The following is a 26,624-nucleotide window of genomic DNA, read 5'->3' on the forward strand; positions in this document are numbered from 1 at the left end:
ACAGCTCAAAGGTCATTCCAGAGCCTCGGGATGTTTTTCACACTCGTTTATCGTTTAAAAAAATCCGATAAAAATAGGATTTAATTCCGCATAAAAATCCCTAAATTCGGGTTTAACTGGAAATACTGACAGGGAGCTGGGGAAAAAAGGAGGCATGATAACTCTGGAAATTCTTGGAAACTCTGGAATTTTTCAAGGTGGAACATCACCAATAATAATTATTAAATATCCTTGGGAAAGAAAAAAAATCAACTTCCAGCTGCTCTTACAGCATAATATCCAATCAAGTATGGAATAATTAATATTAAATAATGGACCTGAAGAATCAGGATGATGGAATAATTCCCATGAGGATAAAGCAGCAATTTCAGCATTCCAATCTGATTTTCCCTAATTCCAGGCCATCCCTAAGCAATCCCATTCCCAAGGATCCAGATTTTTCCAGGTTTGAATTGAACCAGGATAAACCAAAGCTGATCCTCAAGGAAAACTTGGTGGGAATGAAAAGGGAATTTGTCTCCCAGAATTCCAATTCCACGGTGCCAGAGGGAATTTGTCTCCCAGAATTCCAATTCCACGGTGCCAGAGGGAATTTGTCTCCCAGAATTCCAATTCCACGGTGCCAAGGAGGAGTGGCTCCCAAATCCCTCCAGCTGCTGATCCAAGACTTTTGGGCACCTCCTTCTCCTTGCCAGGTCCTCACCAGCCAAAACCCTCTGGATTTATGGATTTTCCTCCTCTTTGTCTCATTCCTGGCCCTTCCCACTCTTTGGGATTATTCCACTGCCCATGGAATCACCATGGAATGGCTGGGCTGGAAGGGAATGTAAAGATGATCCCAGGTTGCGCCAAACCCCATCCAACCCGGATTTGGACATTCCAGGGAGGGAGCAGCCATGATTTTTCCAGGGATCCAAAGAAATCCTTCCCCTAAAAGTACAGGATCCCCTCCCATCAAATCTTGGTGAGAGGAAAAATTCCATCCAAACTCCTCCATTCCCACTTTCCCTAATTCCATCCCAACCTCCTCTCACTCATGGATCACCACCAAGAAATCCTGGAAGCAGAAGGTGATGGAGCAAAGTGTCCAATAAAGGAATTCCAAGTGCAAATCTTCATGGAAAACAGAAAATTCCAAGGATTTCACAGATTCGAGGTCCAAGGAGGCATCGCCCCCAACTTTGAAGGGATTTAGGGAACAAAAGTGGATAAAAACAAGGATACATTTCATCCCTCGTGCTGGGAATGTTTCAAGTCCACCTCATTCCAGATGTGATGGGATTGAGGGTGAAGGAATCGTTGTTATTCCAAGAAATCTGCTCCATCCGAGACGTGAAGTGTTTGGAGAAGGAGGAATCCCACAAATCCTGCTTTGTTATTCAGACGGGACGTGATTCCAAGACAAAAATAAAGCTGCTCCATGTTATATCCATAAAATTGAGATTTTGAGGATTTGGGAAATTAGAATTGAAAGGGAACAGCAGGGGGTCAGACTCCGCCTATCTCAGAGTGGAACTGGGAATTTTGCCCTAAAAAAAGATCCAGGATACAAAGATTTTTGGGAATACCTGGCCCAAGCATCAATTTTTGCCTCAAATTCTAATTTTAATGCCCAAAAATCCACCTTGGTGTGGCTGCACCTCCTTACAGCCAACCCTGAGGGTCCCACAGGAACATTCCTCAAGATCAGAGTCCAACCTCTCACCACATCCCTTCCTGCCTGAGATCAAAATGAGGCCAAATCTGTCAAATCCTGGTGCTGCCCCAACCCGACCTTCCATGGACATCTCCACAAATTTCCACCATTTTTTCCATAAATTCACAATATTTTGGACCTGCCTGCCTCCAAGATGAAAATGAACCTTTTTCCATAAAAAACTCTGGATGCAGGTGGGAAATACCAAAACTTGTGGCTTCTGAAAAAAAAAACAAAAAAAACCCCAAAAAAAAAAACCCCCAAAAAAACCAACCAAAAACCACCACCTTAAAATGTATCAGAAATCTGTAAAAATGACATACAGGAGAGGGTTTTTCCAGGGAAAATTCAGCTTCCGGAGTTTTGGCAGGGCCAAGTTGGAGGGATGATGTTTGGATGAATACTCCACATCCAGGTGGGAACCTCAGAGTTTCACATTCCAATGACTGGAATTCTCTTCCCATGGGCAATGTGGCGTGGTCAGATCCAAAATGAGTCAATCCAAGAACAGATTAAAAAAATCCATGGAAAAACCAAGGAAAAATCCATGGAAAATCCATGGGAAAAGGGAGCTCAGCACCAACAGCCTGAACTCGGAATCCATCACTGGAATTTTGTTTTCAGGGTCTTCAAGTGTGGGATACAAAAGGTTTTCCTTGTTGGGCACCTTCATCTTCATCTGATGTCGGTTCCTGTTATCCCAGAATCCTGGAATGGTTTGGGTTGGAAGGGACATTAAATCCCATCCCATTCCCATCTTCTGCCATGGCAGACACCTTCCCTAATCCCAGGTGGATCCAAGCCCCAATGTCCAGCCTGGCCTTGGGCACTGCCAGGGATCCAGAGGCAGCCACAGCAAATCTGGCAATTCCAGCCCAGCCCCTCCCAGCCAGGAATTCCTTGCCAAGATCCCAGGCCAATCTCCCCTTTCCCAGTGGGAGCCATTCCCTGGGTCCTGTCCCTCTGTCCCTTGTCCCCAGTCCCTCTCCAGCTCTCCTGGAGCCCCTTCGGGGACTCTGAACATTCCCTGGATTTTTCCCTTCTCCAGGGGAACGCTCCCAGCTCTCCCAGAGCAGCCTGGCTCCAGAGCAGCTCCATGGCCTCCTCAAGATTTGCTCTAGCAGCTCCAGGTCCTCCTGATGTTGCCCCAAAGCTGGAGGCAGCTCTGCAGATGGGGTCTCACCTGGGCAGAATTCCCACCTTTCCTGCTGTCCACCCTGCAGGATCAGCCCAGGGCACAAGGATCTGTCCGGGACATTCAGAGCTTCCCATCCAAGACACCCCAAGTCCTTCTCCCAGTGCTGCTCCAATCGGTCTCTTCCCACCTCAGATCTGTGCGGGGATTGTCCTGCCCCAGGAGCTCCTGCCCTTGCTGAGCCTCACGAGGTTGGGATGGTCCCACCTCTCCAGGTGTGATTCCAGTGCAGAGCTTGGTGTCACCTTCACCATGCCAACGGTGACTGATCCCGGTGTCCTTGTCACCGACGGAGACGCTGAACGGTGCCGATCCCAATCCCAGGGGTGGCTGGTCCCACCTGGGCACAGAGCTGGTGACAACTCTAGGTGCCACCATCCAGTCCCGAGTGCTCCATCCATGAAATCCATTTCTCCAGGCTGGGGACAGCAATGCTACGCGGGACAGCATCAAATGTCTGAAGTCCTTGGGAATCACCAGATCTGGTGGCTCTTCCAACCTGAGGTCCCATCCAGCCCTCCCAGAACTGGACAGGGAATGGTTGGGAAGACAAACCTTCAATGTCCAGGTTGTCTCCAACCACCCAAAACAGACCGGATTTGCTGAACTGCAGAGCTGGAATTGAGAGGAATTCTTTGATCTCTGCAATTCATGGATACACCAGCTGGACGTTTCTTCATCATCAAAGTTTTATTTTTGGGATAAAAACTCCCAACCTCTTGTGGGTTCTTCTGCACCAGGGCTGGTCCTGGGAGGTCACTGTGTCCCTGGGAGACAAACATCAAATGCTTCCCAAAGGAAGCAAATCCAGGCCAGAGCTGAAGGACAGGGAGCAGCTTTGGGAGGCTGCAGTAGGATCAGGATTCCTGGGAACACATCCCACCACAGTGCCACCAGGACAAGCTCTCACCACCTTCAATCCACCCCAAAACCCTCAGCCAGAGCTGATTTGCCAACAGATTTTTAGTGACATTTCCCTCCTTAAACGAGAGAATTCCCATCTAAATGAATTCCTTTTTCCCACATTGCTTTTTTCCTTTGTTAACACCCCCCACTTTTGTTTTCCTGTACAATTTTACCCATTTTTATTTTAAATCATCCTTCCCATTTCCAGCTGTCCACCTCCATGACCCTCAGCACTTCCTGGGGAAAAGGGTTTGGAATTTCTGTTTTTCCCTAACAAAGCTGTCCTCATTTTCAGCCAGATTTTTAATTCACAGCAAACAGAGCCTAAAATCTCCAGGATTTTGCCAAATTACAAAAATCCCTCCCCCACATCCTCTCCACACTTACAATTCAAACACATTAAATAATTATTAATTAATACTCTGTTTTTTACATATCATGTTCTCCCAAGCTCAAACCTTGGGCTTTTCCAGGAAAACCCACAGCTTCCAAAACATTTTTTATCTCCCAACAGCCACCATTTTCTCCCTTTATTATTTCCTTCAAAGCTGAAACTGTGATCTCCTTCAAGGCCAAAAGCCCGGCGGGATGAATGGATGCATTTTCCGCGTCGCCCCGAGCCAGCCCCTGGAATATTGAGCGTTGTCACACAGAGCAGATTTGGAAGATGAAATTTCAGGTTCTAAATGGGCTCTTTTGTTTTCAGGCAGAGTTTGGAGGAGGAGGAGGGGGAGGGAATGAACAGACAGACATCTCACCCACCCCCAGACATGATTTGAGTCGCCCACACATGACATTAATATTTCACTCCGCTGCTCGAGGTTTGTTTTGTTGTTTGAAACCCGCTGCAAAGACAGAAATCACTTCAACACTAAAAAAATAAAAATCAACACGTAAAGCAACTCTGAAATGCAACTGGGAGCAGAACACGCCGTTACAATCATTTCTAGCACCATTCCCAACACTCAAACTTGGCGACCAGCATCCCAATCCATGGAATTCCCAGGGGAAACAACCATCAGCAGGAAAAGGTGTCGAGTACACACGTTTAGGGAATAATCTGGGAAAGCCACTCACCTTCATATGAGTGCACTCAAGGTTACACAGAGAACACAAATGTGGGAATATTCGCGGCGACGTGGCATAGTAGTCGTTCATCATGGATGGGGTGGGCAGGCGTTTGCTCTTCTGGTCCGGGAACACAGGCAGCCAGGATGCCTTCACCACCCCGAACGGGGATTTGATGGGCTCCTGTGCTGGCGGGTGGAAGGGTTTGTGGAAGGGTTTGTGTCCCGCCGAGGACCCGCCGGAGGTGCCGGGCGCGGGATGGGGACCGCCGGTGTCACGCTGCTTCTGCTCGTGTTGGCTGATGGCGGCCAGGAGCCCGGCCGAGAAGGGCGGCGGCGTCAAGTTCGACAACACGTGCTGAGACACGGGTGGCTGGACCAGCGGCGGTATCACCGGGGGCAGCATGGGCTGCGGCAACGGCGTGGGCAGCAGCGCCGGCAGGATGGGCGGCAGCACCGGCGGCACGGGCGGCTGGGACACCGGCTTCACCACCGGCAGCGCGGCGGGCACGGCGCTGCACAGCACCTGCACCTTGGCTGGCGGCTCGGCCGGGAAAAACGTTGGAGCGGGCGAGGAGTCAGTGGGGAAGGCCGGCAGCTTGATGAGATCTTCAGCCGGGAACACGGGGTTGCACGGCACGTTGGGTGGCGGGACAGCCACCGGCACGCTCTGCTCCCGCTGGAATTCTTCCCGGTTCTCCACGCTCGAGCTTTCTGGAGTGTAGACGTGGGCTTCCAGTGGTTCCTCAGGCAGCACCTCGGGGTTGTAGGTGCGGATCTCCAGCGGGTCCTCAGTGTAGCCGTATTTGCTGGCGTGGCCGTAGTCGATCACTTTGCCCTTGACGGCGGCGCTGCTGCTCTCGCCCACCGGATCCTCCCCCCGGCTCGGAGCGTGCAGGCCAGGCACGGTGTGGCCCATCTTCCGGATGCGGATCTCCCGCAGGATCCGCGGCATGTTCTCGGGCGTCAGCTGGTCATCGGGGTAGCGGCTCAGCTCCTCCAGGTCTTCGTTGGACAGCCCGAAGCTCGCTAAAATGCTGGAGGCGCTTTCAGGCGTGTAGCGGTTCTGGGGGTTGGAACTCTGCTCCAAAACCGGCGCCGGGCCGGGCAACTTGGGCCCACCAGTGCCGGCGGGGCAGGGGCCGCCATCCCAGCGACTGGCACGCAGGTCTCCCTTCTGCTCCTGGTGCAGGCCGGTCTTCTCCTTCACTTTCCTGGGATCGGCCCTGTGCAGCGTGACACGGACGTTGATCCTCTGCGAACCCGTCCACTGCGCATCCTGCCCCGAGAATCTCTGGGGCGCTCCTTGGGGCGTCGCGGGCGCGGCTTTCCTGGGTGGCCCCGCCGAACCTCTGGCCCCGAAAGCTCCCGGGGGTTTGGTGCCCGACGGGTTGGGTCCTCTGGGCCTCGGGGGCAAGGTTCCTCTGGGGCTAAACATTGCGTCTTTCAGCAATGCCTGGCGGACGCCAGCGTGGGGAGCTGCCCGCCCGCCGCTGGCAGCCAAGTGCTGGAGAGCCAAGTGGGTCTTAATTTGGGCAAGCTGAAAAGGAGGAGGGCCCAACACAAGGGGGCTGGCAAGGCCAAGGTTCAGGGAATTCACAAGTGGTGCGAAACTTTCCAAGAACAACACAAAGCTGCAAGTTAAAAGACAAGGATTAGATGGGTCATCTTTGGCATCTGCTCACAGCGGCTTCTAGGACGAGGAGAAAAGCAACCTGAGGCACGGAAGCAGGATTTGCACCACAGTTTAAAGCACTCAAAATTCACAAAAAATGTTTTCTTTCACTGTTTAAAATCTTAAATATAGAAAACAGGTGATTAATCAATTAAACAGATGATTAACAAGCTTAACCCAACAAGTTGGATGTCACAGGGAACACAACTGGTGGTGACACTTGCAACAGCATCGCTTAAAACCTGGCATTTCGCTTCTTTGTGACAACAGAGTTCGGGTTCAATTACAATTAATAATTCAATTAATAATTTCAAGAGCAGCAAGGCAAATCGTGAAACCCCCCTGTTGGAAGGGTGACGAGGGATGAGTTGGAAGTGGAACCATTTAGGTGGAGAACTCCAACCAGTTCCAACTGGGTGGAGCTGAGCCGAGGCCGGAGTGGTTTCCAGGACACTCCCATGAGCACTCTCATGGGTGAAGAGCAAACCCTGCAAGAATTCACAGGGTGGGACGAGGCTGGAATTCTGTGGGTAGAAAACATCCGATCTCTCCAAGAGCTTAAATGGAAAGGGTTTGAAACAGAGAGGAGTAAAATCGTACAGGAACAAAATAAAAATCTCCACACAAAAAGCACCATGGTCAAGGGAAGTGGGGCTTGGTTTGGGTGAAATCAGTGAGAATTCGGTGCTGTGAGGTGGAAAAGAAGGTACAAATACAGGGAGAGGAAAATGAAACACCACAGAGTTCTGGAGAGAGAATCACACAGGGCTTTGGGCTGGAAGGGACCTTAAAGCCCATCCCATTCCACACCTCCCGTTATCCCAGGGTGCTCCAAGCCCCGTCCAAGCAGGTCAGGGATGGAGACTGAGATCAGTAAAGCATCAAAGAGCGGCAAAGTCCTTGTGCAGCTCCTCGGGGACCGAGCGAGGACACCGGGAATTCTGGATTTAGAGCGAGGACAAAGCAGCAGCCACAACATCAGCGCGTTCCCAGCTCCGTCCCCGTTCCCAACCTCAAACACGACACTGCCGGAGCAGCAGATGGAAAAACTCCCAACCCCATCCCGGCCCAAACCAGGAAAACTCCAAACCCGGGAATTCCTCATTTCCCCTTTGTCCATCTATTGTCTCCTGGAACCGGACTCTTCTTGCAGCCACACACGAGGTTTTCCAGGAGTTTTCCCGGCCGTTCCCGAAGTTCCAAGCTGAGTTCCTGCAGTGCCGAGGTTCTCGTCTCACCATCGCCGATGCCGTCACAGGGTTTTGTTTTCCAAGTTGACTCCAGCTGGAAGTTCTTCCACGAGCATAGGCTCACAATGAGATCACAGCTCGAGGAATAAACCTTACAGGGAATGACCAAACACAGGTGCAGGAGAGGAGGATTTTCCAGCACAATTCCCAGAGTTCGTTCCCATCTGGGTGTGAGTTTTTTTGAGGAATTATTTCATTTGAACCGAGTACAAACTCCTCAGGCCCAGGAGAAACGTAAATCTTATTAATCCTCTCCAAGCAAACAATAACAAGATTCCCACCAGTCAGCACTCCCAAAATTCCAGCCTCTCCCCCAGTATTCCTCCTCCCTCCATAAATTAAATTGGATTTCAACAGGAGCTGCATGTGAAGCCAAGTTTGTTCCAGAGGGTTTCCAAACAAATGTGAACCAACATCCCCCAAGCCACCTCCTGCCTTTTCATTTCAGTTTTCTCCAGAATTCCCAGCACTGGAGCACAAAAATTCCCTCTGAGCCCATCCCTGTGGGAAGCACTTGGAGAAGGAACACTGTCAAAGCCAGGACAACCACGAATGGATCAGCAGAGCAAACCTGAAACACCACCAACCTTAATTCCATGGATCAGGAATCTCCCAAAGGAGGGAAAAAACCGGAATTCCCACAGGATGAGTTTTTACCTCTCCAGGTATTTCCTGGTGCTGCATGTCACACAGACACCTGGGAGCAGGGAAGCTCCTGCAGCAGGATCAGGAATAACAACTCACCTCTGCAAACCTCAGCTCGTCAGCCTGGCCAGGGATGGGATCCAGGCTGGGAAAGACTTAGAGCAACCTGGTTTATGGAAAATGTCCCCATCCATGGCAGGGTGTGGCATTGGATGGGATCGGAGATCCCTTCCCACCCAAAAGCAGTCCAGGATTCCAGGAAGGGCTGCGGACAAGGAGCTCCTGAGTGACCTTTCCAAAGGAAATGCTGGAAATGTTTCTAAGGAAATGCCAAGATGGAGGAAAAAATGGTCTGGAGTTATCATGGAGAGCCTCACCTTCCTCTTCTAGGCAGCTTTGTTTGGGAAGTGTCGGAGCCTCAGAAGCACTGCTGCTGGGACAGGGACACCACAGCAGGGACCAGGCTCCGAGCTGGGGCTGCGGTGACACTGAACTGAAATCAGGCAGAATCATGGAATGGTTTGGGTGGGAAAAGAGCTTAAATCCCATCCAATCCCAGCCCCAGATCAGGGATACTTCCACCATCCCAGGGTGCTCCGAGCCCCAATGTCCAACCTGGCCTTGGACACTGCCAGGGATCCAGGGGCAGCCACAGCTGCTCTGGGAATTCCAGCCCAGTCTCTCCCCAGCCTCCCAGCCAGGAATTCCTTCCCAAGATCCAACCCAAATCTCCATTTTTGCAATTTGAAGCCATTCCCCGTGTCCTGTCCCTCCATCCCTCATGTCCCCAGTCCCTCTTCAGCTCTCCTGGAGCCACTTGAGGCCCTGGAAGGGACTCTGAGCTCTCCCCTCCCTTCTCCAGGAAAACATTCCCAGCTGATCCCTGGGAACGGCAATCCCAGAACTTCAGAGCACAACACAGAAGCCAAACGATGCCTTCCTTGCTTTCCCTTCAACTTCCTGCCTCCATTTTTCCAGGCTTCCCAATACAGATGGAGAAATGGAAAGTTCTGGATTTTAAGCCTGGTGTTTGCAGTGCCTGCACATGGCTGCCCTGCAGGAAGAGACAGATCCAGAGCAAGAATTCCTGCAAGGAGAAAAAGTGCAAGGAAACTGCAACAGCACAGAATCCTGGGATTATTCCAGCTGAAAAACACCTTTGGGATCATGCAGTCCAAGCTGTGCCCAATGCCCACCTCAGCACTGAGTGCCACATGCAGGAATTCCTGGGACATCTCCAGAGATGGGCACTCCAAGCCTCCCTGGGCACTTCCAAGGCCTGACCACCCTTTCCATGAGGAAATTCCTGCTGATGTCCAACGTGAGCCTCCCCTGGCACAGCCTGAGGCCGTTCTGTCTAATCCTGCAATTCCCTGGGATCAGATCCTAAATCCTCCTCCCTGTCAGGGAGCCGTGGAGAGCCACAAGGTTCCTCTGGAGCCACCTTTTCTCCAGGAGCCTCAGGAGAAGGCAGAAGAGGATTTCCCCCGTTACACAGAAGGTTAATCTGAAAGGAAATTCCAAAAGGAGAATTTCCTGATTTGTCCCTATAAATAGCATGGAATTTTCTGGCTCTGTGCTAAGTCCAGAACAGATAAACAAAGCTGGAACCAAAGCCATGCTTGGGAAGCTGCTGTGCCTTTCCAAGAACTAACCACTGACCACATCCCCATGGATCTGACCGTGTCCAGTCCCAAGACCTGGATCTCCTTTGGAGATTCCCTGCTCTTCCTTTGTTTGATGGCAAAATCTTGGAATGTTTTGGAAGGACCTGGATTTTCCTCCTCCCTCCTGTGCTGCCCAACACCACAATGGCATCCAGAGGGTGCCACAGTCCTTTCCTCTGGAGAATTCCTCATCCACAGCAGCCCAGATGTTCTCTCATCAAGGTAAGGACTTGGGCAAGGCATTCCCAGCCCTTTTCCTGTATCTGGGAATTCCTTCCCGTGATTCTGGATGGCTCTGGGCAGTTTGCCACCCTCTGGATCTCTGGGATTGTCACCTCCAGACTTCCCCTTGCCAGCACAACCCCACCTCAAGGGGACATCTGAGTTCCAGCAGGAGCTCCTGGATTTTCCAGCTTATCCGTCGTGTCCATCCTCATTATTCCTCCATCCTGGGATCTTCCAGCTTCTCCAGCACGGCCCAAATCCAGCAGAGCACGACAGATCTAGGTGGTCTGGCATTCCAGGTTCTGCAATTCCAGCAGGATCACCTGCCCACTCAGGCAAAAATTCCCAAGATTTCAGAGGTGAAAGCAGTTCCAGGCAAAATCGTCCCCGGGCACGTTCCTGCTGCCAGCTCCAGATCCAGCAGGATCTGGACTGGGATCAGTGGACTTGGAATTCCAAGAGTCAGGATCACTGGGAATGTTCCAGCCACACCAGGACACACAAGGGATCAGGATGTGTCCTGGATGATGATGAGGAAGAGGAAGGCAGAATGGGAATAGTCCTGGAGCACCTGGATAATGGGAAGAGGACAATTCCCAGCCTGGAAATTTAGATTTCCCAGGAAAAAGAGAACAGCAAAGGCTGAGCTGGAATTGTAAAGCCTGAAGGAAGCAGATCCTAAAAAAGGACCAGGGTGGGAAATGAAACACTTGAATAAGAAAATTCCTGGGATGACATAAAACCATGGGGAAAAAAAGGGACCCAAAACCCAAGCAAAGTTATTCCTCCCACTCTGTGCAATCCTGGAAGCCAAACTCCCATTTTCCCACTCCTCCATCCCAGTTTTCCTAAGGAAAAAGACACTTTGCAGGTATGGAGCATCTCTTCAGCCACTCCAGGCCCATTCCCAGCCCAGAGAAAGCCAAACTCAGCTCCCAAATCCTAAACAAAACTGCCAGCAAAAGTTAATTCCATCCCTACCCGAGCAGAACATCAACACCTCCATGGAATCTACTGAATATTCCCAAAATTCTCCCCCATCCCAGCCTTTGGGACAAGTGGTTTCTATCCAGACACACCGAAAAAAAAAAAAAAAGTCAGGACGAGCCTTTCAGCCAGGAATTCCTGAAGCAGGACCAAAATCAGGCATTTTAATACCAGGAATCTTCCTCAAATTCCACTTTCAGAGCAGCACAAAGTTTGATAAATCGATTTAAACACCAGCAACAAGTCCCTGACACCATCACTGACATTCCTGCCTAAAGTTCCCCAAAAAAAGCCCAAATTCCACCCAGAATATTTAACTGATGGAAAGAAGTAGGAAAATAGGTTTTATTTACCTCCAAAAGGGAAAGATAAAAGGGAAACACCCAGCTGAGCTCCTTGTCTGGCAGCAAAAACAAACCCAATCCCAATATGGGGAAGGAGAAGAAGGAAGAGAAGGAATCCAGGTTCTGGAAGCCTTTGGAAAACCCCACCTTTGGATGAATATCCTCAATTTCAGCAGAATTTGGGGAAGAAGAGGCTGGGCTGGTCCCTTCCATCCCCACACGCCAGGGGCAGATTTAAACGGGGAAAAAGAATTTAAAAATTAAATTCAGGGTACTCCTTTTCCTTGGAGAGTGTCTCATCCCAAAGGAAATCATGAGCTCATGTCAGATCCACCCTCTCCGATCTTCCCAGCAGCTGATTTAAGGTTTTAGATGCCCAGGAAAGCAGACAATGGAGCAAAAAAAGCCAAACCAACAATATTTAAACATCCACTCTGGGCTGGAATGAGATTTTGAGGGGTCGGTTTGGGTTCTGAGTCCAAAATACCCATTAAGTTTTATGTAAAAACTCTTGGAATTTACCCTATAAAAAGAGATTTTCAGAAAATTAAAGTAACAACCCGCATTGCATTTCTGGCTTGAAATAACACTAAAAATATCCAAGGAGCCCGTGCCTAAACTGCATTTTAAAAAAGGTTAAATCCTCCGAAAGAGGAAGTTCTTGCAAACCACGTGATGCTACTGGGCTACAACACTTGGCCTTCTGTAAAAATCATTTTTCCTCGGGTATTTTACGCAATTCTGCTCAATTGTTCCCGTTTTAAAACAGGAAAAAATAAGGGAAAACCACGTTTTTAACCCCCAACCACGAGGAGGTGCCTGAGGTCACGTCCAGGACCTGAGGCTGGTATTGCTCTATTTAGGGTCAATTTCAACCCAAAACCACAACTGCCAACATCCATATCCCAATGGTTTTAACGTAAAATTGTTGAATTTATGGATTTAAAGGCCTGAGTGAGGATTAAATTAAGGCTTTGAGTGTTGTTTGACGTGCACGGAAATGGAGGGAGGACCAGGGCAGCGTTTCCCTGGCTTCAGACCGCGTAAACCCGGGACTGAAAAGTCTAAAAACCAGATTTAAATCCGAGCCGGGTATAAAACGTGGCGAATCCCTTGTGGGGCTGCGGCTGCTCTGCAGGTCGGTGCTTACGGGGCGGCTTTACCCGCGTGCCCAAAGAAAAACGATCAAAGATTTAACGACAAAGGGACTAAAAGGAATAAAGGAGAAGGGATTAAAAAAAAAAACCAAACAACAAACACCCACAGCCCGAAGCTCCTCATGAGGGACCCTCAGCCGCCCCCACCTCCCCCCCCCACAGCCGCCATTACGCGCGTCCCCCTCAGCCCTCACCGCTGGGGGGGACGGGGGCGGCCGCCGCTCGCCTCCTACCTCGGCCGGCGCGCTGCCGCCGCTCTCCCCGCGTCCCCCGCCGCCAGGACGAGCCGGGAAGAAGCCCCGAAGGCAGCGGGGAGAGGGCCCCGGAGGCAGCGGGGAGAGGGCCCCGGAGGCAGCGGGGAGAGGGCCCCGGAGGCAGCGGGGAGAGCGCCGGGAGCGGCGGGCGGGGGGGGCGCCGGGCGCTCCGCGCGTGCGCGGAGGCAGCGCGGGTTTCGCCGGGGGGGGGGGGGGCCGCGCGTGCGCGCCGTGCGCAAAGGGGAGCCGCCCCCCCCGCCGCGGGGCATGCTGGGAGCCGCCCTGGTATAAAAGGGCGGCGGCGGCGCGCGCCGCCTCAGAGCGGCGCTGGCGTTCGCCGTGTTCGCGTCTCTTTTTTTTTTTTTTTTTTTTTTTTTTTTTTTTTTTTTTTTTTTTTTTTGTCGCGTCGTTGTCGTCTTTGGCGCTTCTGTGGTCGTTTTCTGCGGTTTCCCGCAGCGTGTTCTGCCCTCAGTTATTGAGCCTGCTCTTCGTGGTCTCCTCGTTGCGTTGCCTGTGGGTAGCACAGCGCTTCCCGCCCTGCTGCCGACCCCGACCTATCCGTGAGGGACCGGGTGCTGTTTGCGCTCCCCTGCCTGTCAACTGGCACTCAAAGCCTTCGTTTCATCCTTATTCGGGTCTTTAAATCCATAAATTCAGCGCTTTTACGTTGAAAAATGGGATCTGCCCGTTGGGAATTGTTGGTTTGGGTTAAAATTGGCCTTTAATAGAGCAATTCCAGGCTGAGGTTGGCTTTGCAGCTCAGCCTCCCTCGGCAGCGCTGGGAGCTTCAGGAATGCTCCTCCAGCCACGTGGATTTACTCCAAATTTCACTTCAAGGTCTTCTGGGCCCTATGGAGAGACAATTTCCCCAGTAATTCCCGAGAAAACCATGAAGCATCTGAGTTGCTGACATCCGTGAGGATTCTTGGGATGAATTTTCCATCCTTGGAACGTCCAAGGTCAGGTTGGAAAGGAATTGGAGCAACCTGGGATAGGGGAAGGTGTCCCTAAACATGGGTGGGGGGGAATTGTTGGGATTTAAAGTCCCTTCCAAACAATTCCAGGATTCTGCAGCCAGGCTGGGAGAGCTGGGAATGTTCCCCTGGAGAAGGGAAAAATCCAGGGAATCCTCAGAGCTCCTGAAGGGGCTCCAGGAGAGCTGGAGATAGACTGGGGACAAGGGACAGAGGGACAGGACCCAGGGAATGGCTCCCACTGGGAAAGGGGAGATTGGGCTGGGATCTTGGCAAGGAATTCCTGGCTGGGAGGGTGGGCAGGGGCTGGGCTGGAATTCCCAGATTTGCTGTGGCTGCCCCTGGATCCCTGGCAGTGTCCAAGGCCAGGCTGGATCCGCCTGGGATAATGGGGGCTGTCCCTGCCCATGGACAGGGTGGAATTGTTGGGATTTAAGGTCCTTCCCACCCCAAAGCAGTGGGATTTCCTTTGGAGCAGCAGGAGGAATCCCTGGAATTCCCAATGGGTTCAGGTCCCTTGGGACACAAGGAGTCACTGTCCCCACATCCAGGCTCGTGTCCCACAAAAACACCTCTGGAACCCAAGAACCCACAGGAAACCCCTCGAAAGTTGCCATAATTCCCCAAATCCCACAGCAGAGATGGCACCAGCCCTGCCCCATCCCACACCTCATTTCCAGGGAATTCTGAGGGGATTTTGGAGCTGCTGGAAGACTGAATTTTGGGTTCCCACAGCCCAGTCCAGCCAAAGTGACTCCCTGGGGCTGGGTTTTCCCCAAAAAAGAAGAATCCCTAAATCCCTGCATCCAATTCCCATGGATTTGGGGCTGGCTTTGCCAGTTCCAGCCTGGGGATCCTTCCTGATGAAAAGGATTTGGGAGGGAAAATCCGTGGTGAACCCAAAGCAGCTTTTGGGGTGAGCCCCAGAATCAGGGGAATTGCTTTTGGTCACTTTAAATCAAAGAAATTCGGGAAATTAAGGAATTTAAATGAAAGAATGGAAGGAATTATGGTAAATGTTTAAATTAAAGGATGGGCACAAGAAATTTTGCTCTTTTAGGGTTTTTGAGAAATCCCAAATTGCTTTTACTGGGGGGGGAATGGGATATCAAAATAAATCCCGCAAAAAACCCCAAATCTGGAAATGTGAGCAAATCCCAAACCTGGGAGCCCAGCTCAGCCCTGAACTCGCCCTACATCCTGCATCCCACAAGGATTTCGGGGGCTGAGGGGAAGATTTTGGGGGTGCAGCCAGAAAAGGAGGGGATTTGGGGGATGTGGAGCAGCAGGAGAAGCTCAGGGAGCTGGGGCAGGACAAAAGGAGATCTGTGGGGTGGATTTGGGATCTGCAGGGGGGTTCAGCTGGGACATTGGGAATTCTCCTCCTGGAAAAGCTTTTCCAGCCCTGCCGCAGCTGCCCAGGCCAGGCCGGAGTCCCGGTCCCTGGGGCGTGGTGGCACCTGGGGACATGTGGTGGCCTCGGGGTAATGGTGGCGCTGGAGGCTCTCGGCAGCTGCTGGCCCCAGTTAAGTCATTAACTCATTAAGTCATTAACTCATTAAGTCATTAACTCATCAGGTGGCTCCGGGCCAGCCGCGGGGGTCGCTGTGCTCTCAGCGCTGTCCCCAAGGTGTGACAGCAGATGGGGCCACCAGCCCCGGGGGGACCGCGCTGCGCGACAGCGGCGCCGGGGCGGGGACAGCCAGCCCCGTGTCACCGCTGGGGACAGGACAGGGGACAGCCAGCCCCGTGTCACCGCTGGGGACAGGACAGGGGACAGCCAGCCCCGTGTCACCGCTGGGGACAGGGGACAGGGGACAGCCAGCCCCGTGTCACCGCTGGGGACAGGACAGGGGACAGCCAGCCCCGTGTCACCGCTGGGGACAGGGGACAGCCAGCCCCGTGTCACCGCTGGGGACAGGGGACAGCCAGCCCCGTGTCACTGCTGGGGACAGGACAGGGGACAGCCAGCCCCGTGTCACCGCTGGGGACAGGACAGGGGACAGCCAGCCCCGTGTCACCGCTGGGGACAGGGGACAGCCAGCCCCGTGTCACTGCTGGGGACAGGACAGGGGACAGCCAGCCCCGTGTCACCGCTGGGGACAGGACAGGGGACAGCCAGCCCCGTGTCACCGCTGGGGACAGGGGACAGGGGACAGCCAGCCCCGTGTCACCGCTGGGGACAGGACAGGGGACAGCCAGCCCCGTGTCACCGCTGGGGACAGGACAGGGGACAGCCAGCCCCGTGTCACCGCTGGGGACAGGGGACAGCCAGCCCCGTGTCACCGCTGGGGACAGGGGACAGCCAGCCCCGTGTCACTGCTGGGGACAGGACAGGGGACAGCCAGCCCCGTGTCACCGCTGGGGACAGGACAGGGGACAGCCAGCCCCGTGTCACCGCTGGGGACAGGGGACAGCCAGCCCCGTGTCACTGCTGGGGACAGGACAGGGGACAGCCAGCCCCGTGTCACCGCTGGGGACAGGGGACAGCCAGCCCCGTGTCACCGCTGGGGACAGGGGACAGCGAGCCCCGTGTCAGTGTTGGGGACAGGGGACAGCCAGCCCGGTGTCACTGTTGGGGACAGGGGACAGCCAGCCCCGTGTCACCGCTGGGGACAGGGGACAGGGGACAGCCAGCCCCGTGTCACCGCTGGGGACAGGGGACAGCCAGCCCCGTGTCACTGAGGGGACAGGGGACAGGGGACAGCCAGCCCCGTGTCACTGCTGGGGACAGGGGACAGGGGACAGCGAGCCCCGTGTCAGTGTTGGGGACAGGGGACAGCCAGCCCGGTGTCCCTGTTGGGGACAGGGGACAGCCAGCCCGGTGTTCCTGTTGGGGACAGGGGACAGCCAGCCCGGTGTCCCTGTTGGGGACAGCCAGCCGCTGTCGCTGTCCCCGTGGCCGGGCCCACGTGCGGTGCCAGCCCAGCCGCTGTGTGACATTCCTGTCACCGCCGGCTGCGTGCCCGTGTGTCGGTGACATTCCCGGCCTAACTCGGTGGCCCTCGGTGACCTTGCGGGGCTCTCCTGTCCCCTCCTGTCCCCTCCCACCCCGCAGATCCCGCCCGCGCCACCCCATGGGGTCACACCCCCAAACCCCCCAAACCCCACAGGACATCTGTCCCCAAGGACGACATCCCGTGCCCCCCCAGGGCCACCGCGGTCCCCCCGGAGTGTCCCCAGCACCTTGGTGCCACCCCCTTGTCCCCCCAGCCTCGCCCGGGACCGGCCCCGCGCTATTTCTGTCCCGTCTGGTGACACCGCTGTCCCCAACCATACAAGGAGCCAGCAGCCGCCCCGCGGGAGGTCACTTGTCCCCGAGGTGTCGCGTTCTGGGTGGCCCGAGTTGATGACGGTGACACGAGGACGGGGATTGTCACCTCCTGCTGCCTGGGGACACTTTGTCGTGTTTGTCCCCCGTGTTTTTGGGATTAGCACCCGCTGAGGGCACGGGGACGGAAATAGCTCCTGGGGACACTGCTGGCCTTGGGGACAAAAGTGGGGACACCGCCCTCCATCCGACCCCCCCTTTGTCCCCAGGCTCCCGCGGGAATTGTCCCCATCCCGCCCCGAACTGGGGGGACTGGCCGGGGCAGGGCCCCACGTGTGGGGAGCGGACAAACCCCAAAGGCTCCTCGGGGTGGCCCCGTGGCAGCGGCAGCCCTGGGTGACCCCAAAAGTGCTCCCCGCACCCCAAAACTGTGCACAGACTCTCCAGGGAATCCTCCAGGAGACCCCAAAACTGCTCCCTGCACCCCAAAACTGCCCATGGAGCGTCCAGGGCATCCTCAGGGCACAGAAACCCCAAAACTGCTCCCCGCACCCCAAAAATCCCAGCCTGGAGCAGGGAATGGGTTTGGGGTCACACCAACGGGTGAATCCCACAGGAGACCCCAAAACTGCTCCCCGCACCCCAAAACTGTGCACAGACTCTCCAGGGAATCCTCCAGGAGACCCCGAAACTGCGCACGGAGCCTCCATGGGGGAAATCCCTCTCCAGGGAATCCCCCAGGGCACAGAGACCCCAAAACAGCTCCCCGCACCCCAAAAGTGCTCATGGAGCTTTCAGGAAATCCCCCAGGACACAGAGACCCCAAACCAGCTCCCCGCACCCCAAAAGTGCTCATGGAGCTTTCAGGAAATCCCCCAGGACACAGAGACCCCAAAACAGCTCCCCGCACCCCAAAAGTCCCAGCCCGGAGCGGGGAATGGGTTTGGGGTCACGCCAAGGGGTGAATCCCCCAGGAGACCCCAAAACTGCTCCCCGCACCCCAAAAATCCCAGCCCGGAGCAGGGAATGGTTTTGGGGTCACGCCCAGGGCTGGGGGGACATTTTGGCTCCCCCTTTTCTGCCATGGGCTCCTCCCGGGGGTGTCCCCCTCTCCCCCGGCCGGGCGGGACCCCAATCCCAAATCCGGGGGTGCGCGGCTGCGTCTCCCCAAAATTCGGGATCCGGCGGTGCCAACGTGAGGCTGGGAAAGCCCCAAACCCGCCCCAAACCGCGCGGGGGGATTTGGGGACCCCCGCGAGGGGGGGGTGCGGGGCACTCACCGTCCCAGGGGGTCCAGGGGGGGCCGGGGACCCCGATTTTGGGGGGGCGCGGAGGAGGCGCCGCCGCCCGCCGGCATCGCGGGGAGCGGGATCGGGATCTTTGGGATCGGGATCTTTGGGATCGGGATCGGGATCGTCACCGCGGGGAGGCGGCGCTGGAGCGGCCGGGGGGGGCCCCGGGAACGCGGGTGCGGGGATGGGACCCCCCCAAAATGGGTCTGGCCGTTATTGGGGTGCGGGGTTGGGTGAAGCGACCCCAAAAGTGCGGGTGCACAACGGAGACCCCCCCTTTGGGGGGTTTAGGGCCGGGGGACCCCACTTGGAGGTGGCCCCAAAATTTGGGGTCCTCCCACCCTCCCCCCCCCCCCCCCCGCTGCCCTGCCCAGTTTGGGGGTGCGGGGCTGGGGAAATCCCACCCACCGGCGGTGTCCCCAAAACTGGGGGTGCGGGCCTGGATCCCCCCCGCTCCTGACCCCAAAACTGCAGGGCTGGACCCCTCCCGTTCCTGACCCCAATTTGGGGGTGCGGGGCTGGATCCACCCCGTTCCTGACCCTAAAACTGGGGGTGCGGGCCCCCCCTCATTCCTGACCCCACTTTGGGGGTGCAGGGCTGGAGAAACCCTCGTTGCTGACCCCAAAACTGGGGGTGCGGGGCCCCCCCTCATTCCTGACCCCAAAACTGCAGGTCCCGATCTCCCCTCGTTCCTGACCCCAATTCGGGGGTGCGGGGCCGGGTCCCCCCGTCACGGTGTCCCCAACACGGGGGGGTGTCACACCTCTGCCCCTCCCCCCCCCCAAAATTGGGGACCCCCCCCCCGGTAACCACCCGCAGGCCACGTGACCGCTCCGCCCCCTCCCTGTGTTTACATCTTCCAGCCAATCAGCGTGCTTCTACCAACGCGCCCTCTCGGCGGGGCGGATTTGTGACGCCTCTCCCCATTGGCAGAAGCGCCCGTCAATCACTCTCCAGCCGGGGGCGGGGCGCTCCGTGTTATTTACATCGCGCGTGGCCCCGCCTCCCGCGCTCTGCCCGTCCGCCCCACGTGGGAGACGCGTGCCCTCAGCCAATCAGAGCCGCCGGCGGCAGCCAATCCGGAGCGCCGCTCGGCGGGTGGGGCTAACGCATGATTGACAACCGAGCGGCGCAACAGCAACGCGCTTTCTATCCGCGCCGCCCAACCAGAACGCCGAGGGGCGGGGCCACGTGGCGGTGCTGGCCAATGGGAGGCGCGGGCGTGTCCGCGGCGGGAGGGGCGGGGCCTGGCGGCGGCGGAGGGCGCGGAGCGGCACCGGCCGGGCCCGAGGTACCGGGGGGACCCGGGGGCGGCTCCGCCGGGGCGCGGCGGGGCAGCGGCGGCAGCGCGGCCCGGCGCCACGGGGGGCACCGGCCCGCGGGACCGCCGGGGCCACGGGGGGCTCCGGGCCCGAGCAGGCCCCGCTGTCCCGCGGGCTCCGGGTGGCGCTGAGGCCCTGCCGGGCCCCGCTCGGGCTCCTGGCGCGGCACCCCCGGGAACGGCATCCCGGCATCCCGAAACAGCCGCCGCGGTCCGCCCGCTGTGGGCCGGGATCGGCTGCTGCACCCCGTCCCCGATCCCGTTCCCATTCTCAATCCTATGCCCATTCCCAATCCCGTTCCCCTTCCCATCCCTGTTCCCAATCCCATTCCCATTCCTGTTCCTTGTCCCAATCCCATTCCCAAATCCATTCCCAATCCCATTCCTGTCCCTATTCCCGTTCCTGTTCCCTTTCCCAATCCCGCTCCCTATTCCCATTCCCAGTCCTGTTCCCAATCCCGTTCCCGTTCCAACTCCATAGGGTCAGGCACCCCCAATTCCCCATGGATCCCCAGCCCGTGCTCACTCACATTTGGGGGAGGTCTCTGCCCCAAATTCCCCCTCCAGCCGGGATTTGGGATATTCCTGCCCTGTTCCCATTGGATATTTGGGATTTGGGATATTTGGGATGATTCTGCCCCATGCCCATGGGATATTTGGGATATTTCTGCCCCATTCCCATGGGATATTTGGGATATTTTCCATGCCTGCCCAGCCTGCAGGGCCAGGTGGGGACACCAGACTGGGTGTCCAGGTCCCAGATCCCGGGATTTGGGAAAGGCTCTCCCATGTTCCATGGGGTGTTTGGGATAAAAACTCCGGATGAAAACTGTGGGATTTGGAGCGTTATCCTGCAGACATCCACATTTGGGGAATTTGGGGTTCCCATGGAATCCTGGAATACTTTGGGGCTGGAAAAAACCTTAAATCCCATCCAGGGACGTTTTCCACCATCCCAGGTGGATCCAAGCTGGCCTTGGCACCCAGGGATTCTCTGGGAATTCCAGCCCAGCCCCTGCCCACCCTCCCAGCCAGGAATTCCTTGCCAAGATCCCAGCCCAATCTCCCCTTTCCCAGTGGGAGCCATTCCCTGGGTCCTGTCCCTCTGTCCCTTGTCCCCAGTCCCTCTCCAGCTCTCCTGGAGCCCCTTCAGGGACTCTGAGCATTCCCTGGATTTTTCCCTTCTCCAGGGGAACGTTCCCAGCTCTCCCAACATCCCTGATCTCATCCTCCATTCCCAAACTTGAAAAACTTTCCAAACTTTGGCATTTTTGGGGTTGAGAAAGATCCTTTTCCAGGATAACCCAGGCGTGGATGGATGGAGGGATGGAGAGATCCATGGATTGATGGAATGATGGCGGGAGGGATTGATTCCCTTGGATCTGTGGGTGGAGGGATCCATGGATCCATGGATTGGTGGATGGATGGATCCATGAATTGATTGAATTGATGGATTGATGTAACCATGGATTGGTGGATCCATGGATTGGTGGCTGGATGGATCAATGGATCCATGGATTGGTGGATGGATAGATCAATGAATTGATGGAACCATGGATTGGTGGATCCATGGATTGGTGGATCCATGGATTGGTAGATGGATGGATCCATGGATGGATGGATCCATGAATTGATGGATCCATGGAAGGATGGTTCCATGGATTCATGGATTAATGGATTTTTTGGAATGGTTTCTGATGGATTCCCAATACCCAGGATGGATTTTAGGATCATTAGACCTGGAAAATCCCACCAGGATCAAACCCACTTCTTCCCATGCTGGAATCCCACGGCGACCGTGGGATCCGGGATCTCCAGCACCTCCCTCATTCCCAAATTCCCTCATCCCAGAGTCCCTAAGGATGAATGGCTCCGAGCTGGCCAGCACCACGGCGTCCAATCCCAAATCCAAGGAGGATCCGGTTGGGAATGGGCACGAGGAGAAGGAGAACAACCCCTTTGCCGAGTACATGTGGATGGAGAACGAAGAGGACTTCAACCGGCAGGTGAGATTCCCACAGCCTGGAATTCTCAGGATTCGGGAACAGGGCAGATTTCAGCCTGGGGGTGATTCCCAGAGAATTCCACATCCAGGAATTCCCAGAGATTCCCACATCCAGGAATTCCTGGGATTCGGGGCAGATTTCTGCCTGGGGTGATTCCCAGACATTCCCATATCCAGGAATTCTTGGGATTTGGGATCAGCCTCGGGGGATTCCCAGAGATTCCCACAGCTGGGAATTCTTGGGATTTGATTTCTGCCTGGGGGTGATCACAGAGATTCCCACATCCAGGAATTCCTGGGATTTGGGATCAGCCTGGGGTGATTCCCAGAGATTCCCACATCCAGGAATTCCTGGGATTCAGTGCAGATTTCATCCTGGAATTGATTCCCAGAGAATTCCACACCCAGGAATTCTTGGGATTTAGGTTCAGCCTGGGAGTGATTCCCAGTTCCGTGTGTATCCTTAGGGAAAACGATCTAGGAATGTTGTGCTTTGTTGGGAAAAGGTGGCTCAGGGCAGGGCCTTGGATCTGCCTGGAAAAGCTGGAAAAAAGCTGGAAAAAATTCCCTTTGCTCCTTCCTGAGGGGTGGTGGCATCACCATTCCCTTCTCCCGAGTTTTTGGGATTCTCCTTCCCTTTCCTCAGGATCACCCCCTGGAATTTGGGTGATCCCAGTTTGGGGTGAAATCCCAGATTTCAGGGAATTTCTGGAGCGGGCAGTTCCTGGAATGTTGTGCTGGGACTGAAACAGCTCTGGAATTTGGGAATAACAACCTGGGAGAGCTTTGGATCCTCATCCCAATCCCAGGACATTCCCTGGAGGCTCCCAGGTTATTCCAGGAGCTGGAGACACCTGGGAGACGACGGAGCTTTTCCCTGGATACTCCTCCCTTCCCTAAAACATTCCCAGGCACCAATTCCCATCTCCAGGGTGTCCAGGAAGGCTGGGAAAAGGGAATTCCTACATTCCCATTCCATGACTTTGGGGTTGCTCTGGGATTTGGAGCTGGGTTTTCCTCCAGAGTTTTCCCTTCTTCCTGAATTTTCCAAAGCCATGTGGCTTCCCTGGATTTTCCAGCTGAGATCTGGGGCATCCATCCAATGGGATGGAGCACTCCAGGTGCTTTTCCAGCCCTTTCCCATGGATCCAGAAATTCCTTTCCCATGGATCTGGAAATTCATTTCCCAAGGATCCAGAAATCTAATTTTCCATGGATCTGGAAATTTCCATGGACCCATAAATTCAATTTCCTATGGATCCAGAAATTCCTTTCTCATGGATCCAGAAATTCCTTTCCCAAGGATCCAGAAATCCAATTTTCCATGGAACCTGAAATCCCTTTCCCAAGAATCCTGAAATTCTTTTCCCATGGATCCAGCACAGGGTGGAGCTGAGGGAAACATTGAGACTGGAAAACAGGGAATGTTCACCTGGATGTGCAGAATCCTGGGATAACTGTCCTCCTGCCGGCATGAGCCAACATTCCTGCGATATTTTGATTTTAGATCCCGATTTCTCTGCAGGAATTCCTTCCCAAATCCCAGCTAAATTCCAGTTTTCCAGTGGGAAGCCATTCCCTGTGTCCTGTCTCTCCATCCCTTGTCCCCCGTCCTGGAGCCCCTTTAGGAACTCTGAGAATTCCCTGGATCTTCCAGGTGAACTTGGAAAAGCTCAGGCTTTCCCCAACATTTTGTTGATCAAAATTTTGAGGATTGGCTCCTCTTGGAGTCTCCTAAATCCAAAAAAAAAGCCAGGAAAATGGGAGCAGCTGTGATTCCCAACCCTATCCTCTGCTTCCAAATCCCTGCCTGGGCAGCTCCAGGAATTCCAGGCTGGGAAAGCTCTGGGGTCACATCCACCATTCCTGGAGCAATTCCTGGAATTCCTGGGAAAAAAGGAGGCTCAGGGACCTTCCGGAGCTCTACAATTCCCAGCCAGGGGGAGCTGGGTGGGAATCGGGATTTGGGAATGGCGACGGAATGAAAGGGAATAAAAATTGGGAATATTCCTCTTGGAGAAGAGCTGGAATCCCCATTCCCGGCGGGATTTAGTGGATGTGGCACTTGGGGACAGAAAGGATCTCCAAGGGCTTTTCCAACCTCAAGAATTCCATGAATGAGCTCCTTGGAGCTGCAGGTTCTTCCCATGGAAAATCCCGGGATCTCTTTCCCACGGAATGTCTCCGGGCAGGTGGAGGAGGAGCTGCAGGAGCAGGAGTTCCTGGATCGCTGCTTCCAGGAGATGCTGGAGGAGGAGGACCAGGATTGGTTCATCCCGGCGCGGGATCTCCCGCAGGGAATGGGGCAGCTCCAGCAGCAGCTCCATGGCCTCTCCGTGGGCGACGGACACGGATCTGAGGACATCCTGGTGAGGATCCCTGGAATTGTCCCATCTCTGGAATTGTCCCGTCCTTGGATTTGTCCCATCCTTGGAATTCTCATTTCCCTGGAATTGACCAATCCCTGAAATTGTCCTATCCTTGGAATTCTCCTGTCCCTGGAATTGTCCCATCTTTGAAATTGTCCCATCCCTGGAATTCTGTCCCTGGAATTGGCCGATCCTTGAAATTGACCAATCCCTGGAATCGTCCCATCCTTGGAATTGCCCCATGATCCCTGGAATTGTCAGAGGCCAGGTTGGATCCACCTGGAGTATTTGGATTGGGATGGGATTGGGATGGGATGGGATTTAAAGACCTCTTCCCACCCCAACCATTCCACAATTCCATAAATTCGCTCTCCACACGATCCCACTTCCCACAGAAACCCCAGATATTCCAAATCCAGCCCTTGACCCATCCCAGAAATCTGGGAATTCCCTGGGATGTGGGAAATCCCTGGAATTCCCAACACTGACAAATCCCATTCCCATCCTTTTTCCAGAGCAAAAGCAACTTGAATCCAGATGCCAAGGAATTTGTTCCTGGAGTGAAATACTGACCTTGGAAATTCGGGAATGGCCTGGCCAGAGACTGATTCCCTGCTCCAGGGAAAAGTTGGGACATGGGAAGAGCCCGGAGCGGCTTTAGCACCGGGATCTGCTCCAGCTCCAAGTACTTCTGGTTTTCCCTGTTTTTTTTTTTTCCTGGCTTTTCCTCACTTTCTCTTGGCAGTTTTTGGCTTCCTGGGATTTGTGGTGACCCCGCCAGCGGGAAAATCTTGAGGAAAATCATGGAAAAATCATGGGAAATCAATCATGGGAAAATCACGGAAAAAACACGGGAAAATAGTGGAAAAATAATGGGAAATCAATCATGGGAAAATCAGGTTTTCCTGCTTCCAGAGGATTTTTAGGGTTGGGAGCTGCACTGGATTTTCCCTGGTCTTTTGGAATGGGATTTCCCCTGATTTTTCTGGAATGGGATTTTTCCTGCTGGAAGTGAAGGGTTCCCGAAATTCCTCCATATGGAAGCTGAGCAGGGGGATCCTGCCAATTCCAGAGGTTTTTAGGGAAACCTGGATTTCCCCAAATTCCTCTTCCCCTTAAAAAATTCCTTAGTTCATCCAACACTACAGCCCTAATTCCTCATGGGTGAAAATCCAAGGAAAACTGAATTCCTGGCAGAGAGGAGAGGGATCCTCTGTTGGGATGAGGGATATTTTGGGATGTGGTGGGAATATCCTGGTGCTGATCCCTTTTCCAAGGATCCTGGAGCGGGATCCGTGTCTCCCGCTCCATTTTGATCCTGGGAATTTCCTTCCCCATCCATGGGAGCTGCAGCTCCCTAAGTCCCAAGGTTTTAAAAGGCTCAGAAATTCAAGGAAATCAGGAGCTCCTTGGGATTGGGAATCTCTGTCTAGGGAAATCAGGAACTCCTTGGGATTGGGAATCCCTATCCAGGGAAATCAGGAGCTCCTTGGGATTGGGAATCCCTATCCAATAAAATCAGAACCTCCTTGGGATTGGGAATCCCTATCCAAGGAAATCAGGAACTTTTTGGGATTGGAAATCCCTGTCCAAGGAGAGCAGGAGCTCCTCGAGGCCAGAAATCCCTGTCCAGGGAAATCAGGAACTTTTTGGGATTGGAAATTCCTGTCCAAGGAAATCAGGAACTTTTTGGGATTGTAAATCCCTGTCCAGGGAGAGCAGGAGCTTTCAAAGGTCAGAAACCCTATCCAGGGAAATCAGGGATGTTTTGGGATTGAAAATCCCTCTCCAGGGAAAGTGGGAGCTTCCCAAGGTCAGAAATCCCTATCCAAGGAAATCAGGAGCTCCTTGGGACTGAGAATCCCTATCCAGGGAAAATGGGAGCTCCTTGGGGTCAGGAATCCCTATCCAGAGAAATCAGGAATGTTTTGGGATTGGAAGTCCCTATCCAAGGAAATCAGGAGTTCCTCGGCGCCAGAAATCCCTGTCCAGGGAAATCAGGAACTTTTTGGAATTGGAAATCCCTGTCCAAGGAAATCAGGAACTTCCCAGTGTCAGAAACGCTATCCAGGGAAATCAGCAAGGTTTTGGGATTGGAAATCCCTCTCCAGGGAAAGTGGAAGCTTCCCAAGGACAGAAATCCCTATCCAAGGAAATCTGGAGTTCCTTGGGGTTGGGAATCCCTATCCAAGGAAATTAGAAATTTTTGGGATTGGAAATCCCTGTCCAAGGAGAGCAGGAGCTCCTCGGGGCCAGAAGTCCCATCCAGGGAAATCAGGAATGTTTTGGGATTGGAAATCCATATCCAAGGAAACCAGGAACG

General features: G+C 54.4%; 2 protein-coding genes across 2 annotated transcripts in view; one reads left to right on the forward strand and one right to left on the reverse strand.

Moving 5' to 3' along the window:
- Nucleotides 1-9,100, reverse strand: part of ZNF638 (zinc finger protein 638) — a 43,939-nt gene extending 34,839 nt beyond the window's left edge. The window contains exon 1 of the mRNA XM_068189215.1: nucleotides 4,875-9,100. Within this exon, the coding sequence (XP_068045316.1) occupies nucleotides 4,875-6,302 (1,428 nt within the window). The 5' untranslated portion in view covers nucleotides 6,303-9,100. The remainder of the gene's footprint in view (nucleotides 1-4,874) is intronic.
- A 10,680-nt stretch (nucleotides 9,101-19,780) lies between these two features.
- Nucleotides 19,781-26,205, forward strand: PAIP2B (poly(A) binding protein interacting protein 2B). Its single transcript, XM_068189148.1, has 4 exons — nucleotides 19,781-19,897; nucleotides 21,779-21,933; nucleotides 24,125-24,301; nucleotides 24,817-26,205. The coding sequence occupies exons 2-4, from the start codon at nucleotides 21,790-21,792 to the stop codon at nucleotides 24,871-24,873; spliced, it is 378 nt and encodes a 125-aa protein (XP_068045249.1). The 5' UTR covers nucleotides 19,781-19,897; nucleotides 21,779-21,789; the 3' UTR covers nucleotides 24,874-26,205.
- The last annotated feature ends 419 nt before the right edge of the window (nucleotides 26,206-26,624 follow it).

The sequence above is a fragment of the Anomalospiza imberbis genome, chromosome 4 (assembly GCF_031753505.1).
Source record: "Anomalospiza imberbis isolate Cuckoo-Finch-1a 21T00152 chromosome 4, ASM3175350v1, whole genome shotgun sequence".
NCBI lineage: Eukaryota > Metazoa > Chordata > Aves > Passeriformes > Viduidae > Anomalospiza > Anomalospiza imberbis.